General features: G+C 40.8%; 1 protein-coding gene across 1 annotated transcript in view; it reads right to left on the minus strand.

The window, feature by feature from the left end:
- Nucleotides 1-5579: 5579 nt before the first annotated feature.
- The window catches only part of SLC25A36 (solute carrier family 25 member 36), a 54994-nt gene continuing 41677 nt past the window's right edge, over nucleotides 5580-18896 (minus strand). The window contains exons 5-7 of the mRNA XM_075004017.1: nucleotides 11648-11714; nucleotides 7384-7673; nucleotides 5580-6530 (exon numbers count right to left, since the gene is read on the minus strand). Of these exons, the coding sequence (XP_074860118.1) occupies nucleotides 6337-6530; nucleotides 7384-7673; nucleotides 11648-11714 (551 nt within the window). The 3' untranslated portion in view covers nucleotides 5580-6336. The remainder of the gene's footprint in view (nucleotides 6531-7383; nucleotides 7674-11647; nucleotides 11715-18896) is intronic.

Genomic DNA, 18896 nt, shown 5'->3' on the forward strand with positions numbered 1-18896 from the left:
TCAGCGCTTCATTAGTAATCTTCTAAATGGCCATTTGCATGGCAATTTTGAAGTTTTTGGCTAGTGTAGACACTGCCGATATGGGGTAGCGGAAACAGAATACCGTGCTCAAAATAGGTGCACTATTTCTTGCGTGGCCACCACAGAAAATGTATTTCTATCAGAAAGTTGTAAGTATTTATTATAGATTATGTTTTAGGTATATTTTAATAACTTTTTCAGGTTTTGTTTGAATATAATAATTTTAATTGTGAATTTAATACTAAGTATTTTACTTTTACATTTTTTATTAGTAGTTCATAAAATATGAATGTGTAAAATTGTTGTCATTTGCTCATATATAATAATTTTTATACATAAATTTAAGGTGCTCCATGCCCTCACCAGCTCCCAGCCTCAGAGCTGCTAGGGTACCCCCATCCCTGCCTGGGTCCCTGGGGACTGCAGCTGCCAGCGGGGCTCTGCACCCCCCCTGCCCCTGGGATGCAAAAAAATTTGACAAGGCCACATGAGGCCTGTGGATCATGTTTGACACGCGTCGTCTAGACATAGCTTAACAGTCCTGCTTACAGCAGCTTTATTAAGAAGTTAAAATGCAGAGCTCTGTCGTTTAGGTGAGGTTGGTAGCACTAGCTGATCTTTTGTTACTCCAGAAGCGCCATGGCTTTTGAGAACAGGGGGGCTGCACGGTGGAGGAGAAACAAGGCTGAGCTCCTGCCTCACCTTCCAATGAAAATGGGTTTGTGCGCCACTCTTGGCATCCGTGTCGAAGGTTGCTGACCCCTGTAGTAGATAAGACAGCTTACATTGTTAGGGCACTCACCTGTAGCACACATTTCTCCTGTATGATTTCATCAAGTTTGACAGACCACAGATGGCACACATTGCATCAATGAATTGCTGCCATGTGTGGGGTGGAAAGCTATCTGCATGGACAGCCAGCATGCAGTAAAACAGTGGAGCATGAGAAAACATTGACCAAAGATTCCACATCAAATGCTTGCTCTTCAGGAAGTGCTATAAAGAACCTTAATATCCATATAGATTAGACAAGAGCTCAGATCTTATCTGCATCTCATTCAAAAAGCCCCACTTAACAGTAACTAGGCAGAACACACACATTTTACAAGGATCACAATTCAAACTGCATTGTAACTTTCAGCTTCAAGTGTACTGAGAGAAGCTGAAGCGATGCGTGGAAATTTTCCAGCTAGCCTCTGATTAACTGAGCTCTCCGACTAGGTATCAAGTGCAAAAGTCGCAGGATTGCTTTTAAAAAAAAAAAAAAAAAAAAAGGTATCTTCGTCCAACACAATGCACAGTCCTTCAATATAAGCACATTTTATTTTTTGAAGTTTAAAATAGTCCGAACCAAAAAAAAGTTAGCTTTATAATATAAATACAGAGTAAATACACATAGTTTACAGCCAACTACATGTATGAAAGAATAATAGCAAACCTCACATGAACATTGAAGGATTCTCAAATGGTCATTTGTGAATGTTTCGCTATGACTCTTACGGCATAATTATGTTCACATATGCAGGGTTTGCAGACTCTCATAAATAGAACAGTTGAAAATTTACATGATTTCAGCTTTTACAGAGAGAACTGTATTACAAAAAATTGAAAAGTAATACACTTAAGTAGCCCACTTCAGTGTTTTGCTTGTTTCTAGAATTTGAAAAAAAAAAAAACACTCAGGAAGCAACATTTTCAAAGTGTCTCCAATCTGAATTTTTCTTTTAAAATTCTACAATCTCAGGAATGTTTCAAAGGTGACAGGAGGAAAAAATACACATGGCAAAATAATGCACAAACTGTGACTCTTCAAGTTAAAAAATAAATGTGTGGAGTGTATCATGATCAGGGAATTATGTAGGTACAACAGACCTGTGGATGGACTGGAGTTTCAGTCATTCATTATAAAAAATAAAAAGCTGATGTTGCAGTCAGTTTAAGGACAGGCAGAACTTGCATACGGTACATCAAAATTCGCTTTACTTTGTGACATTGTATATTAGGGTTTCTAAATATTAGGCTACTGACTGATCAGGATGATAAAAGGCAGACCCACTCTCGTAGATTGTCATGGCCTTCCAAGCTCCAGCCACAATAAGTTACAGTGCTAAGCCATTATTTTAATAAATATTCTTGTTATACAGTGTACTGTAGAAAAACAAATGGTTTACGACCACATGCAATTTTAAGTGGAACACAGATCCAGTTCTGCTGTGTGTACCACATGCTGTATTGCCACCTTCTGGCTAAGTTGGAGACCTGCAGCCTTATTATACAAATGTTTCTTGACTCTTAACCCCCTGCTGCAAGGTAAAGTCAAACCAAATGCATTATATTTAAATAAGAACAGTTGCTTGTTTTAAAAGGTTAGGTGGATATGTAAAGTGATTTGCAAATTTCACCCTTTCCAGAAAAGGGAGGGTTAACCTCTGTTAGATAGAAAATCATGGTGATATCAGTTAAAGGTAAACCACATTAAAAAAAAAAAATCAAGTAAGATGACAACCCAAAACAAAGCACACTCTTAGCTTTCGAACTGAATGCTGCATTTTCCTTTTTGCCTCTGTATGTTTTCAAAATAGATACCATGAAATCTACACAAAGAATTTGAGTCTCTTTGGGAAGTAATTCAGAGGTATCTTTGTACATTGTCGTAGCTTTCCAAAGAAACAAAAGCACACAATTTGGTTTAAGTGTTTCTTTGTTACACAAAAAGTTCAACCCTGAAGAAATTCTCCAGTTTTATCTCTGAAGGATTAAAATTCCAGGAAGAACTAGATTGTCTTCCTTCAGGTGATAAAAAGGAGAGTTAAGTACAAAGAGTGCCAACCTTTCTAATGAGATCTCACCTTTGGAAACTAGAATCCCCGGGCATGCATGCTTGCATGCAAAACCTCAACCTAGCAGGGTAAATGAGGCACGTACACTGAAGGCAGACTGACCAGATTTATCCCTGGAATACACAGGTACAGCTCCCACCCAAAGGTTGGGTATTTTACCTGTTACTCTGGGAGTGAATTTGGGCTCTGTGTGGTTGCTAGATCTAAAATTCAGCCATAAGTGAAATACCTGGATTTCTCCTGAAGAGAAATATGTTTTATTTGTAACCCATTCCTCATAATTGGCTATTGTAATTTTGTTTTAAATATAACTATTGGCTTTCACATTACTGCACTTAAATGTTTGCTGTTAGTTGAATGCTGGTATCAGGAACAAGATCTGATGAGCCTGGCCACTGAGGTTTAGAAGCAGGAAGGCTAGTTGTGAGTAACAGAGCATAACACATCTCCCATAGAGAGGTCACTGAGAAAACAATCAACTTTTTAAATCATCTCCCTGTACTAGTACAAGCACAAGCATTGCAAAGATTAGTCTACATGTGCGCAGTATGGGCTATACTTTCTAGTAATAAAAATACAGAATACTCAGGTTTCCAAGAAAAGCACATAAATGTAGCCAGGCCCTGCTAAAGGGGCAGAGCAGCAGTCTCTGTGCTCTACAGATGCCTCCTAAAAGAAGGTGCAGTTATTAGAGTATTTCTAGCAGCAAGGGTAGCAAGTCTATATTGAAAGATTTCTGCCATAGTATGAAGCACACTACAATTCTCAAAGGAAAATAAAACACCACAAACTGATTGTTCTGTATGCACCAAACATTTATGTATAAAAGTCTCTAAAACTTTCTCAACATCCATCCTTCTGAGCTATTGCAAAGAAGTGTCTTTCTGCACAGCTATTTGGAAATCAAACCATATGTTTAGCCTCAAAAGAATCCGCACGTATTGAACTTCTAACTGCACATGACCAATATCTAAAATCTGAAGGGTGAGAAAAAAAAAATCACCAGCCAAAAAAGGCTACAAAGTGCTTAAGGAGTCATTATAGGATAAAGCCATTGCATACACTGCATGGTTTAAAGTATACTGAAGCACCACACTGGAAGAATTAATTGCACTGCTTTGTTATACCAGTGTAGTAGCATTAATAGGTAGAAAGCTACTGCTGTAAAAATCACTGAACAGCTCACTGAAAGGCAGTAGACAATTTTGGAAGTATTCAAGATCTGCTTGTGAGTTTGATACGCAAGGTAGAATATGAAACTTATTTCTGATACTCTGGATCTGGAAACTTAGTACATTATGGAAAAACAACAATGCATTATTCTGGAACTAGTTTTACATCATATCAATGCCTACATATTCAAAAAAATTGACAGGACAGAGTTATACAGTTATCTGCAGTTCTGTATCCAGCTTTAGGCTCAAACACAAGGGATACAGCAACTTTTAAGGGAAATGCTTAAACAAAAAGTTCTCAATTACCGTCTTCTCCATCACTCTGCAAGTGCCCAGGGTGTCACTGAAAATGATTTACAGCAGCTCCCAACTTGTTACTACACAGGAATTCATCTAGGTACTTTCCTAAAGCTTTACACATGATGAAGTACGTGTCCCTCCTCCTTTAATGCAGGAGAAGTGTTGGGACTCCAGTCACTGCAGTTTTAGGATAAGTCTTGAAGGAGGAAGCTTTAGTATACTAAAGTTTGCTTAACGTTGGGTAATTGAATGTTGTGGCCACAGTTACACTAGCCCCTTTCAAAGGAAAGGGCATGGTAATGAGCAAGTTGGGAAGGTGCTAATGAGGCACTGCCATGAATATGCAGTGCCTCATTAGCATAAGGGCAGCCACGTGCGATTCAAAAGTGCTGCTTTCGAATAATGCACTGCCCACGTAGACAGGGGCCTTTCGAAAGGACCCCTGGAATTCGACAGCCCCTTCTTCCTTAGACCACATAGGAAGAAGGGGCTTTTGAAGTCCAGGGGGTCCTTTTGAAAAGCCCCCCCGTCTACATGCTATTATGCTAATGAGGCTTTGCATATTCATGGAATTGCCTCATTAGCATCTTCCCAACTCACTCATTACCATGCCCATTCCGAAAGGAAGGGGCTAGGTTAGACACAGCCTGTATGTCCTGTATCATGTAAAGCAGGTTGACTTGTTAGAATTTAACACTTCATTAACACTCTTTAAAGACACTGCTCTGAAATTCTGTTAGTAGTTGCGGGTCACTTTACAGACCATGTGAGGAGTAGAATCCATGATTTGTTTTAACAGTACACCTTACAATTCTCTACAAGGGAGCAGAGACCTATGATAATGAAAGCAAGAGGTCTCAGCAGAACCGAAAATCCACGGATGCCAACACTAAGGCTGTTTCTAAACAGGCTACTTCCTTTGGAAGTTGCATGCTAATACAAGGAGCGAAAGATGCTAATGGAGGTGCAGATGCAAATTCCCCGCACCTCATTAGCATAACATCACATGATTCAGAGTCCAGAAGACTGTTCTTCTGAACTCCAAAATGCCGTGTAGAAACACAGCCCCGGGGGTCTTCTGGAAGGAAGTCCTTCTTCCGGAGGCCCCTTCTTCCTGAAAATTTTTGAAGGACTTCCTTCCGGAACCGCCTGGGGCCGTGCTTCTACATGGCATTTTGGAGTCCAGAAGAATGGTCTTCCGGACTCCGGATTACGTGATGTTATGCTAATGAGGTGCGGGGAATTTGCATCCACGCCTCATTACCATATTTCGCTCCATGTATTAGCATGCCACTTCCAAAGGAAGTGGCCTGTGTAGAAATGGCCTAAGAGACCAGTATCCTGTAGCCTTAAACAATGAGAGCTTCTCACACAATAAAACTTTGAATGTACCTCAACTGCAAAAGAAAGGTCATCTTTTGGAGCAACAGAAGATTTCAATTTTGTGCCACATTCCTCGAGACGGTAACATGGAAGTTGCACACTGTGACGGCTACCTCAGTCTCTTTATTTGAGACTTCTGGTGGAGTGCTGAATAGAAGTTTCAAACACACCAAGTTACAAGCCTATGCTTTCCAACTTACTCACTCTAGCAGACTATTGTGCGTTGAAACAAAACGTACTGAAGACCAAACACTACAAGTGGAACAGGTCTGTCCCTTGTAATATGCTACACTATATGACCTCCTCCCTCCAAATCACTGAAGCTCACTGTTTTGCAGCATATAAATTAACACATGGAGAGAAAATAGCAATTTTGAAGTAAATGTGTTAAAAGGCATTTCCATGGGGGCAGCTCCTGTTTGTTGCATGATCACAAAAGAACCATACAATAAGGCAGCAACTTGGTCATGGTTGCCTATAACCAATCTTCTATTTTGTCCATAGCCGTCTCTTCCTGATCAATATTTTTCTTCTGCCCACCATACTGGTATTGATATTTGGTGGTCCACTGCAATCTTTTGGTCTTCTACCTTCCTAGAAATAGCTTCGTAACTTTGCTATCCATTGAGTAAGTAGACTACCACTTCGTAGGTGGACATCATTATAGCTGTGTTTGGGATCTGTCTGATCAGATGTGTTGTTAGACCACGGTAGAGGGACCCATACCCTTCTTCTCGCACAAGCAAAGATAATGTCTGGAAGAAAGATCTGTATTTTGTTCCCTCTTCACGTAGTCTTGTTCGTACCACCTCTGTTCAAAGAAAGTAACACTTGGTTATTTTGGTCATCACCTTGCAAAAATGTAACGAAAAGTTAATAAATTTAGCCAATAGTCTACGCAAACACAGAACTCTCAACAGTGTATACTCTTTAAATAGTAGGCAAAATGCTAACATGACAATTACTGGGGCTGTGAATCTAGAAGAAAAGGCCAGCGCTGTGCTTTTAAAAGCAAAATAACCCAAAAGTTTTAGCAATTCCCAGATGCCCAGTTAATGAGGTAAAATAATGGTGCTTTCAGTAGTCCTGGTTCAAAAAACTGTTTAAAAGTGGGAGTAATCAGACTCATTTTACCTTAAAATTGAGCATATAATTAAGTGCTTTTCTAGACTGAGACAAATAGAATTACTGGGGAAAACTGAGCAAAAGAACTGCACATTGAAAAACAGGAGATGTTGCTCATGTATCTCTTTAAATAAGAAAATGGAAAAGTAAGAGATCTGCCGATTTGTTACTTAAAACTTACACAAATAATGAGGATAATGTAGGTGTTGCCATGAAGCCCTGTTGACCCTGAAGCTGTGGAGTGGATTGTAGCAGTTCCCTTGTATAAATTGATGCTACTGCCCAAAAGCGGTCAGGCTAAATATCTGTTTAGAAATACTTTTATGCTGATTTCAGAATACTGGAGCCCTCTGGTTGACTCGCTGATTCATAAATTGACCATGCCAATTTTCTGAATCAAACAAATGTACAGAAGTGTAGCTAAAGCTAAGTATTCCTTTACTGGGACCTGATCCAGAGAACACAAACTCTCTATCAAAAGGCTCCTGCCTACTTTTCTGGGCTTCGGGCCAGGCGCTTAATGAACAAGCTGCCCTTACCATGGGGATATGCTATAGATGTGGCACAGGTTTTGGAAGTGGCAGCAGCCATCATCATTCCAACAAAGTCTGAAGCTTCTTTTGCAGATTCGTCCTCATCCTCCATGCTAGAAGCAGTTTTAAACTCCAGTAGTTTTCGCTTAATACTCTCGTAAATAACAAAATGAATCACAGTCTCAGATATGCCTGCGTAGGATGCTGACATTCCTCTATAAAAACCTTTAATTCCATCAGAGTGATAGACTCTTCGGACACATTCGAAAGCGCTCATTTGCTTTTCTCCACGATTCCTAAAAATGAAGGAACATGAAACAGGTTCACAATCATTTCAAAATATGACACACACACAGTGTTTTGTTCGCTGTGTATCAAATGTGATTCAGAACTTGCACAATTCCAGGGCACAAGTGGTTCTACCAACATCAATGCTACACAATTAAGTGCTTTGCTGAGTCAGGGAAAAGGATGGGCTCAAGATTTAAAGGATTTTGGAGTCTCCAGTTTTCATCGTGGAGGCTTGAAAAAGTTAGCCTGACTCAGACTATTAAGGTATAAAAGGCATGACCATTAAAAAGCTAAGACTAAGCAGCTCAAATCCCTGGTTAGGTACAGTACATTACTTATTACAGGACAATTGCTTAATGTTCAAAGGGAGTAAATAAACAAAACAAAACACTAGCTCGTTATTTACATTGATCCCACTAAGCCATAGTTGAAAATTCGCTGAACCCATATTCGTAGGACACCAGGTGGAAGTTTTGTTCTTGCAAATATAATATCATCTGATCATTTTTATTAAAAAATGTAACATGATGTGCACTTGTCCTATGGGACACTGTGATGGGTTGCATCACAGGGGTCCCCTTGGAATTGTCACCTGGTATGCTAGTCATGCCACTGAGCCTGCCAGCCTGCCCTCTGGGGTACCCCACCCCTGGTCCTAATGGACCAGAAGCTAGGTCTCACACAGCCAAAGCACAGAGTTGGGGTAACAGCCCCCCCAGAAGAGCAACACCGACACTGAACCAGCTCAGCCCTGGGAAGTCTCAGCTATAAGGCTGCTGACAGCACTTAGGAACACAACCCCAAGAGAGGGCCAAAACCACAAATAAATCCGTCTTACTCTTAAGTTCCATACGGTGAATGCTTATGAATTTGCCTTCTTTATAAATGAAAGGAAGCTTTATGCACAGTAGTTGCTCCCCCTTCCAGGTAACAATTATTTACACTGGGCTTGTGAATAAACCAGTATTACAAAAATTGAGCTTAAGTGATTATAAGGGAAAACAGATCAAAGCTATTAAGACAACATTAAAAACAAAACACTAATCCTAATTCACTAAGAAACAAGTGGAGTACATGCAAATTCTTACTCTCACGGTTTCTCTGACCCTCTTTTTTCACAAGCTAGACAGACTTAGTTTGGGCCCATTCTTTCCCCCTCCTCAGTTTCAGTGATTTTGTCTTTGTGGATACCCACTTCAGGAGTCCAGCAAGCAGGATCCACATTCAAGGTGGGATGACGGAGCCTTAATTGTCACTAGCTAACAGACTCAGGTTACATCTACACAAAATTTTGGGGAGTAAAGGCACTTTGAAGTAGTGCAGCTACATGAGATGCTGGCTCTCTGAAGTTTGGCACTTTGAAGGTGCCGCGGGGAGAAATAGCCTAATGAAGTGCCGCACTTCATTAGTATTCTCTGATCAGGCTGATTACCATGCCCTCTTCGAAGAAGGGGGCAAGTGTAGACACAGCTTCAGAGGGGGAGCCGTGTTAGTCTGTAGCTTCACAAGTAACAACAACTCCAGTAGCACCTTAAGGACTAACAAACTTATTTATTAGGTAATGAGCTTTTGTGGGTAAGACCCACTTTCTCAGACTCCTCAAATCTAAGATGGCTTGTCTGAATTACTTAACGTACGAGAGCCTCTCTGAGCTACTCTCCTTAATGTACGAGGGTGTTGTCTAAGTGTACATCTCCACTAAAGCAAGGAGCAAATGTCCCAGGCCAGGGAGAGAATGATCAATACGCTGTTGTGAGCAGATGGTCACAATGACAAAGGTTTGTTACCCATGGGACATCCGGTGGACAATACACCAATCTTAGGCCATGCCTATATGCACAGCACTGCAGCTTTACCAATACAGTTGTGCCACTGTAGAGCATCTGGTGAAGTTGCTTTACACTGATGGGAAAAAGCTCCTCCACTGGCATAAAAACATAACGTATGTCACTGTGGGGTGAGGTGTTTGCACACTAGTCACTACATGAAGAGACTCAGGGCCATGGAGTAAGTGAATGGTAGAAATCTGTATTGGCGCTGACGGCATTATCGTGAATCTCAGATACTTCCTGTTGGCCACAGAGTTTGCAATTTGATTTTTTCCAGGGATGAGGGGTTGCTAACAAAGGGGGTTTCAGCTGGCAGAACCATGTCTTCACTGCTTGTTTTAGGCTGTGAATATGCAAATGAACTGATCAAATATGCAAATAAGTAACCATTTTGCATTTTGAGACTGTTCCTTTGCCTCAAGCTGCAGGCACTAGGTGGTGAGTGTAGTACTAGCCAGAGTGCTTAAGTTATGCAAAAGCTAAGACAATCTCACTTTTGGTATCTAAGACATACCTGTTTCTCAAACATTTATTTTAATTAAAAGTCCTCCCAATTATCACAACTTCTAACTATGTCAGCCAGATCAACCTGCTTATCAAACATACTGCCCGAAACTCTAAATTCTATTCCACTTAGAATATGGAACTCTTGTACAAAAGTAACTTGTAACAAAACTTGTGCTTTCCAGAATGCAGTCAATGCTGTCCACTGCAGGACTTTCATCCATGAAAGGCCTCTGCTTGGCTACAGTAAAGACCCCCAAACTCTAAAAACTAAAATCATGACACCACAGACTTTGTCCTGTGGCAGACTAATGGATTCCTGGAACGATTACAGCTTGAAGTCCTGATGTTTAATCTAATTCTGGGAAATATCTTTCATTGGACCAACTTTCGTTGGTGGAAGGAACAAGTTTTTAAGCCACGAAGAGCTCTTGTTTAGGCCTGGGGAAGGAAGAATGCCTATGTCCCTAAGACTCTATTGATTAGCATTCTTAAGGTTTTTTTAGGCAAAAAGCAACACTACATATGACATTCTTTACTACTCTGCACCCTGTAAACCAATTTGTTAAGTCATGGATGTGTTACTATGAGGGTGTGGAAAGAGGGCCATGAAGTTTATAATTTAAAAAAAAAAAAAAAAAGGGATTGTAAAACAGGCAAACTATCTGGAAAGACAGCAACGAAGGTCCTGTGGCACCATATAGACCGTGGGTGTCCAACCTTTTGGCTTGCCTGGGCCACACTGAGTGAAGAGGAGTTGTCTTGGGCCACATATAAAATATATAACACAGTTAATGTATATAAATCACATAATAATGTTAGAAGTTTACAATCTTGTGGGGCCGCATTATTAGCTGTCCAGGGCCGCATGCGGCCCGCGGGCTGGACACGCCTGTTATAGACTAAAAGAAAAGTTTTGAGCATGAGCTTTCGTGAGCACAGACTCACTTCATCAGAGTCTGTGCTCACAAAAACTCATGCTCAAAACTTTTCTGTTAGTCTATAAAGGTGCCACAGGACCCTTCGTTGCTGTTACAGATCTAGACTAACACGGCTTCCCCTCCGATATCTGGAAAGAGAGTCCCATCAGATCAAGCAAGTCTCTCTCAGCTGTTCAACATGGATATGTGTTTAATTAAATGATATAAAACAATCCATCCTTTATCAGTTTATCTATGTGTGATATTAACCAGAATCCAGGCAACTTCTATTACACAGTCTGGTATAGAACCACTTTTGTTTTTTCACTAGCCAAACCAATTTTTCTCCTTTTGAAAACAAGCTCATGATTCAAAAGTTAATAAAAATAATACAATCTTCCTGTTTCAAGGACTCAATAAAACTGGCAAACATTTCACTCATGCGACTGAGGTTGTTTAAAGTTCTGTTAGCTCTGAAAACACTTCAGAGTTTGCTAGTCACCAGAATACTGCAGTACATACAGGTAACATCACAATCCCATTACAGTGTGACAAGGACAGTGTGCATCTCAGAATGAGGTTCATGAGTGGCCTTGCGAACTGAAATCTTGACTACAAAAACACACACAGTTTAGAGAAGAGAACCAATTCCATAACATCATTCTATTCCAATTATTACCTAAGAGAATTCTGTAAGCATTCTTAGAATTTAAAAGGGTTCTGTACCTTGAATCAAGCTGTAACCGTGTCTTTACTAACCAAATAGGATTGGTTGCTGTGATCGCAGTAAAACCTAAACAAACATTTAAAAGAAAATTAGGTTTGATAATGTTGTGAAAAAACACAAACTTAATTAAAAAGTTAAACACACACAGTAAGGAACAGTCCACGGGGGGAGAGGGGGGGAAATAAAGAGACTATACTGATTTTAAAAACAGTTCCACTGTAGGCCTTTAATGATATATTATTTTTACAAACACACAGAACTAATAAACTCTCAGCTTTTTATTTTATGCTGACGTGTCATATGCTCAATTCTTAGCAAAAAAGATTCTGCACATTAAAAAAAATCCCAACTTTACATTTTTCTCTGCCAATCAATTCATACACACCTCTTTCTTTACACCTTTGAACAGCAAGTCTTGCTGGACTGATATCAGTCAATTAATATGGAAATGTTTTATTAAAAACACATTGAAATAGTATAAACATATTTTCTACCTCTCTATTACTGTTATCTACACATTTGATTTGCTACCTGAAATACAACCTGAGTTTAAAAGCATGCAAACTGAACATCTATTATGATGCAGCTCAAAGGCACAAGTTATTGTCATTGAAGTCTCAATACTGAACTATAAAGAACAGTTAAATTGGAGAGTTTATTAATATTCCAATGCGTTATTTAAAATTCAAAAGCAAAGATTGTTGGTTGGCCCCAGGAATACTTGTGCAAGCGTACAAACATCAAAATCGTTAAAAAAAAATCTGGATTGCATAACTATTACTAACTAGCCAGACAGCAACTATTTGGGTTTGCATTAAGGTTAATACTATTAAGTTTTCTTTTTTTTTTTTTTTTTTTTTTTTTTTTTTTAAGTGGACAGAAGAGAAATTTCTCTTGCTCCTGCACAACCAAACAAGCAAATAAGACGTAGCTCTGGATAAATTTAGTTTTGTAATACCACACATGCACCGTTAACCAGGTAACATGTGCAGGAGGGGACAGGAAAAGGGAAGAGCTGGACCCTTGCCAGTCAGTAAAGGATTACTGTTGATCCTTTGCGCTTCCTGAGTGACACACATCACCCTAACCCTGACCTCCTGCAAGTGGATGGATTCAGCGGCCTGGGAAAGTATCAAAGAGGAACTTGTTCAGTGCATTTCTGATGCACACTTCAGCTACAAAAACAGGTTTTTAACATACTTGTTTATAAAGATAATTGTAATTTATATATATATATATATATATATATATATATATATAAAATATGTAATGTATAATGTAATGTATAGATATGAAGAACTGCTTGTGAGGCAGTTGTGTTCAATCACTATCTACATTGTAAACTACACAAATGCCTAAAGTACTCAAAAACAGAAATGCCAAAGGATCTTAACTGTTTTAAATTTTATTTTGGAGTTTTCTACATTTTTAAAAATAGGATTAAATAATTTTACATCTCATCACTGTCCCCAAACAACCTTAACTCTCCATGCTTCTTAACAGCTACTAAGATCAAATACAGCCAAAGATTTAGCTGCAGTGTGTGCCAAAGCCATAGAAAATAACAATTGCTCACTTCGCATCAATGTGTTTTAACAAACTTCTTCAATGCTCTCCCTCTTTTTGCATCTTGCATTCTGAAAGCTACTAGTGCCTACACTGAAAACATGGGTCATGAGAGTACTTTTACCAGTTCCTTCTACTGTTGAACTATACAAGTGCAAGGGCCTTGGTATTGCTCCATGCATGGTCCTTTACACCTGTGCAGGAAGTATAAAATGCTATCAAAAGAGAATGGTAGTATTTTACACTCCATGCACACACCTGTAAATGACCTTCACAACACAAAAGGCTATGAACTATTGGAGCCAATTAGCTTAAATGATGGTACGGAATGTCCTTTAAAAGGGCATCATGGAAAATATCCACAAGACGACAAACTACTCTTACTACAAGAACATGTACCTCTTACATCAAATTTTACACCAGTGTAATGCCACAGATTTCACTGGCGTTACTCCTGATTTATGCTACGGTAAGAAGTGGAGGGTAACCAAGCTCTTTACAGATTTCTAAATTCTATAATGCTATTTATTATCACCAACAGCATTTACTTATTCCCTACCTTAACTCATAATCCTTCCACAAGAACATCGTAATGTGTTGTGCTTGGAGGGAATGTACTTCCAAACCAATCAGATTTTGATTTCTGGTGGGGAAGTGAGCAGCAGAAACATGAACCTTCAGAACTAAGCTCTCATTTCCCAAAAAAAATCCTTTTAAAGAAAAGTAACGCTTGTGAGTAAAAAGGCCAAATTCTGCTCTCAGTTATCCCACTGTTTATCTGAGGTATCTGCACTGTAGATGGTGGTAGGCACAATCTCTCCAGTGTTGTTAGAAGTGCCTCAGCTGGGGAGTAGTAGATGCCAGTCAGGGCCAGTAATGGATTAAAATACAGAACTGTGGGACCACAGACAATGTAAAAATAAATGAGTGCCCCAGCTCTTGCAAGAGTGGTGGAAGCTGAAGCTCTGAGTTCAGGTGACCTAGAACCCAGGCAGGAAGCCTGGCTAAAGACACAGGGGACGGAAGCCTGGAGTTCATTCAAGAACTGAGAGGGGGATGAAGGAGGAGACCCAAGTCCCAGCTGGAATGGCAGGGGTTAGCAGGTACCATGAGCCCTTAGCAGGGGGGAAGCCCAGGATCCCATCTGGAGCCTGCATGCCCTCAACCCCGGCAGGAGCCAGGAGGAAAGAGCAGCAGTACCCAGAGCCCAGGCAGAAGCTGTGGTGGTTGAAGCTGCAGGGAGCGGCAGCCACCAGCCTAGTTCCCTAAGCCTGGACAGAAGCTGCAGAGGGTGGAACACTTGAGGGTGGGGAGGAAAGTAGTCCTGAACACAGGCACACAGAGCTCGGGCAGGCACTACGTTTTCAAGGCTGTGAAACTGGGAGAACCCTATGCAAGAGCAGATTATGGTCCAGAGACTCAGATTTATAGCCTTTCATCTACAAACTAAATTTCAAAATCCAACAGCAAGACAAAAAAGGTATTTTGCTTGCCCTGGTATTTATCTATTTAATTAAATGCTTCTATAATAAAAAAGGATGTGCCTAACTTTGTTACCACTAGAGTGCATTTTTAATTATTACTTACTCCACCAAGTCTCCTCCTGTCCTGTCAACTCAAGATGAGCAAAATCCCTGGATTCAAGTAAGTTTCTTGGCCCCAAAAACCATATGGAGGAGGTAGTGGAGTAGGATGGAGAATTAACATCTGAGTAGCAGCTGAAGCGATTGGCTGGGAATTTGAGAGTGGAAGGCAGCTTGAGGGAAAGTGATCACAAAATGATAAAGTTAATGACTGTAAAGGAATGGTAGGAAGGAGAACAGCAAAAACAACAAAATAGCCTTCAAGAAGGCAGACTTCAGCAAAGCCAGGGAGATGGTCAGTTAGATCCTATGGGACGCAAGTCTAAGAAGAAAAACAAGTGAAGATAGTTGGCACTTCTTCAAAGAGACAGTATTAATGGCACAAGAGCAAATGGTTCTACTACATAGATAATGGAGGTAGCGTGGCAAGAGACCACCCGGCTTAACCAGGAGATCTTGAATGATCTACAATTCTAAAAAGAGTCCTACAAAAAAAAATGGACACTACGTCAAATTACGACGGCTGAACATAAATAACACAAATGTGAAAGGGCAAAATTAGAAAGGCCAGGGCATAAAACAAGCTCAAATTGGTTAAAGAATACTAAGGAAACATTTCATGAATATATTTGTAGACAATCATCAAGGACAGAATATGAATGTTACTCAATGAAATGGGGAGTGGGGGGGGGAGGGAGAAAACAAAAAAACCCCCCAGAAAATGTAGAACTGGCAGAGCTACTTATTCTCAATACTTATGAGCTAGGAAGGGTTTGAATGATGTCCCTATGCCCTGTTTGTCAGAGGCCGGAAATGAATGACAAGAGAGGGATCATTCAATGACTACATGATCTGTCCACTCCCTCTAGAGCATCTGGCATTGGCTTCTGTCAGAAGACAAGATACTGAGCTAGATGGACATTTGGCTGTTCTTACGTACTTAATGACTTCCTTGTTTTGATCTTCACCAAGGAGAATGGTGGTCTTTGGATGCCCAGCATTTGTGAATGTCAGTGAAAATGAGGTAGGTTCAGAAGTTAAAATAGGAAAATAACAAGTTAAAATTTACTTAGAAAAGTTAGATGGCTTCAAACCACTGGGGTCTAGAAAACTATAATACTCAAGGAGCTGATTGAGGAGAAGATATCTGATTCATTAGCTATTATTTTTGGAAAGTTATGGAAGATGGGAGAGATTCCACAAAACTGAAAAAAGATAGCACCCATCTATTAAAAGGGAAATAAGGACCACCCAAGAAACTACAGACCAGTTAATTTAACTTGTGTACCAGACAAGATAATGGATGTAATATTAAAAATAAATATTGAGATACACCTATCTCATAGAACTGGAAGGGACCTTAAGAAGTCATCAAGTCCAGATCCTTGCACTCATAGCAAGGCCTAATACCATCTCAGATTGTTTTTAACCTATTTGCCCCAGATCTCTAAATGGCCCCCTCAAGGACTGAGCTCACAACCCTGGGTTTAGCAGGCCAATGCCTGAACCACTTTTGTGAATTTCTGGAAGATAAGAAGACAATAATTCACAGTCAGCATGGATTTGCAAAGAATAAATCATGTCAAAGCAACCCGTTAACTTTCTTTTATAGAATAACAAGCCTTGTGGATAGGAGGGAAGCAGTAGATGTGGTATATCTAGACTTAAGTAAGGCACCTAAGAGAGACTCACATGACCTCCCTACAAATAACCTACGGAAATACAACCTAGCTGGAGGTACTATAAGGTAAGTGCATAACTTGTTGGATAACTCATCCCAAAGAGTAGTAACCAATGATTCATAGTAAGCTGGCAGGACCCAAAGAGTGGGATTCAGTAGGGGTCTGGTTGGGGACTGGTACTGTTCAACATCTATCAAGGATTTCGATACTGGCATAGAGATACACTTACAAAGTTTGGGGATGACACCAAGCTAGGAGGGGTTGCAAATGCGTTGGAGGACAGAATTGTATTTCAGAACAATCTAGAAAACTGGAGAAATGCTCTGAGGTAAACAGGATGAAGTTCAATAAGGACAAATGCAAAGTACTCCACTTGGGAAGGAGCCATCAATTGCACAAATACAAAATGGAAAATGACCACCTATGAATGGGTACTACCAAAATGGACCTGTGTGTCATAGGCTGTGTCTACACTAGCCCCAAACTTCAAAATGGCCACGCAAGTGGCCATTTCGAAGCTTACTAATGAAGCACTGAAATGCATATTCAGCTGCTCATAGGAATAAGGGGACTTCAAAGTAGCCGGGGTCCTTTCGAAAAGGAGCCCCGTCGGGACGAGCCACGCAGCGGTGAGCTGCGTCAATTTCGAAGCGCCGCGGCCGCCCGCATGCTAATGAAGCGCTTCATTAGTAAACTTCGAAACGGCCATCTGAATGGCCATTTCAAAGTCTGGGGCTAGTGTAGACGTAGCCATAGAGGAACACAAGCTAAATATTAGTCAGTGCGACACTCTTGGAGGGGAAAAAAAGCAAACATTCTGGGATGTAGTAACGGGAATGTTCTAAGCAAGACAGAATTCATTCTGCTCTACTCTGTACTAATTAGACCTCATCTGGAATACTCTGTCCAATTCTGGGTGCCACATTTCAGGAAAGATGTGAACAAATTGAAGAAGGTCCAGAGAAGAGCAATGAAAATGATTAAAGGTCTAGAAAACATGATCTATGTAGGGATGCTCATGATTAATCAGTAGGGGCTGGAGTAAACCCCTGCCTGGCATGGGCAGGAGGTTGCTCCAGCCATACAGTGCTACCACAGGTGGGGTGTACTCCAGCATGGCCAGAGTAGCCATCTGCAGTGGCCTGGGGGCTGAGAGTGAGGAGCCTGGGAGGACAATCCATCCCAGACAAGCTCCCTGTGCTTGGGGGTTACAGCGGCCCTATCTGCAGCACTCCTGGCCTGGACCACTGTGGATGGGGCTGCTCTGACTGTGCTGCAGTACTCTTCACCTGTGGCAGTGCCTGCCCCCCGCAAAAAAAAATGTTTAATGGTTAACAGGTTAAACCTAGCAGATTGACTGGTTAACTCATTAACTGAGATTTTATATTCCTAGACCTACGAGAGAAGACTGAAAGAACTGGCTTTGTTTAGACTGGAAAGGGAAGACCAAGAGAGGACATGGTAACAGTTTTCAAGTACCTAAATGGTTGTTACAAAGTGGAGAGAGAAAAATTATTCTCCTTATCATCATATGATAAGACAAGAAACAATGGGTTAAACTGAAACAAGGGAGGTTTAGGTTGAACATTAGGAAAACAGTGGCTAAGCACTAGCATAAATTACCTAGGGAGGTTGTGGAATCTCCACCAGTGGACATTTTTAACAGCAGGTTACATAAACACCTGTGAGGGATTGGTCTGGGTGCTTGGTTCTGCCAGGAGTGCAGAGGACTGGACTGGGTGACTTCTAGAAGCTCCTTCCAGCTCTATAACTATGTCTAAACTCTAGTGTTTTGTTGACAAAACCCATGCAGCAGCCACATTCCCAACGTATTCTGTCAACAGTAAGTCAACAAAACGTGGCACTTGTGTTCACAGTGTTCTGCCATACCCCCATGAGGCAGAACTCCTCTGTCAACAGAAAGCCAGTTTGGAGGTTCCAGGGGGCTCTCTGTCAACAGACAGGGCTTCTGGGATACTGGGGAGCCCTGTCTGCTCTGCTTCTGGCTGGCCATTTTGTTGAGAGTGGCTGGGCAGGCTGGGCATTCTGTTGACAGAGGGGATCGCTCTTTCTATTTGCTTTGCAGTCTTGCCATGATCTGTCAACAGAAGCTTTGTTGAAAGATATCTTCCAACAGAAACTTCTGGTGACAGATCGCAATAGTGTAGACACAGCCTATGATTCTAACCCCCTCCTTAAGGCAGAAACTGGCATGGTGCCTCCAGAAGTACCGGCAAAAGCATACCTTTGTAAGTGTCCCTTCCTAGTCATTTGGAAAAGATGCAGCTTAATTCCACAAGCTGCTGGCTCTGTCCCTACAGAGGGGCTGGGATAGAACATAGCTAGGTCCCATCCTGTCCAGGAATTCTTGTTCTGGGTTGTTCTGTGAAGTGTGATTTTTGGTACTTAACTCAGGA

This window comes from Carettochelys insculpta, chromosome 10 (genome assembly GCF_033958435.1).
Source record: "Carettochelys insculpta isolate YL-2023 chromosome 10, ASM3395843v1, whole genome shotgun sequence".
NCBI classification, from domain to species: domain Eukaryota; kingdom Metazoa; phylum Chordata; order Testudines; family Carettochelyidae; genus Carettochelys; species Carettochelys insculpta.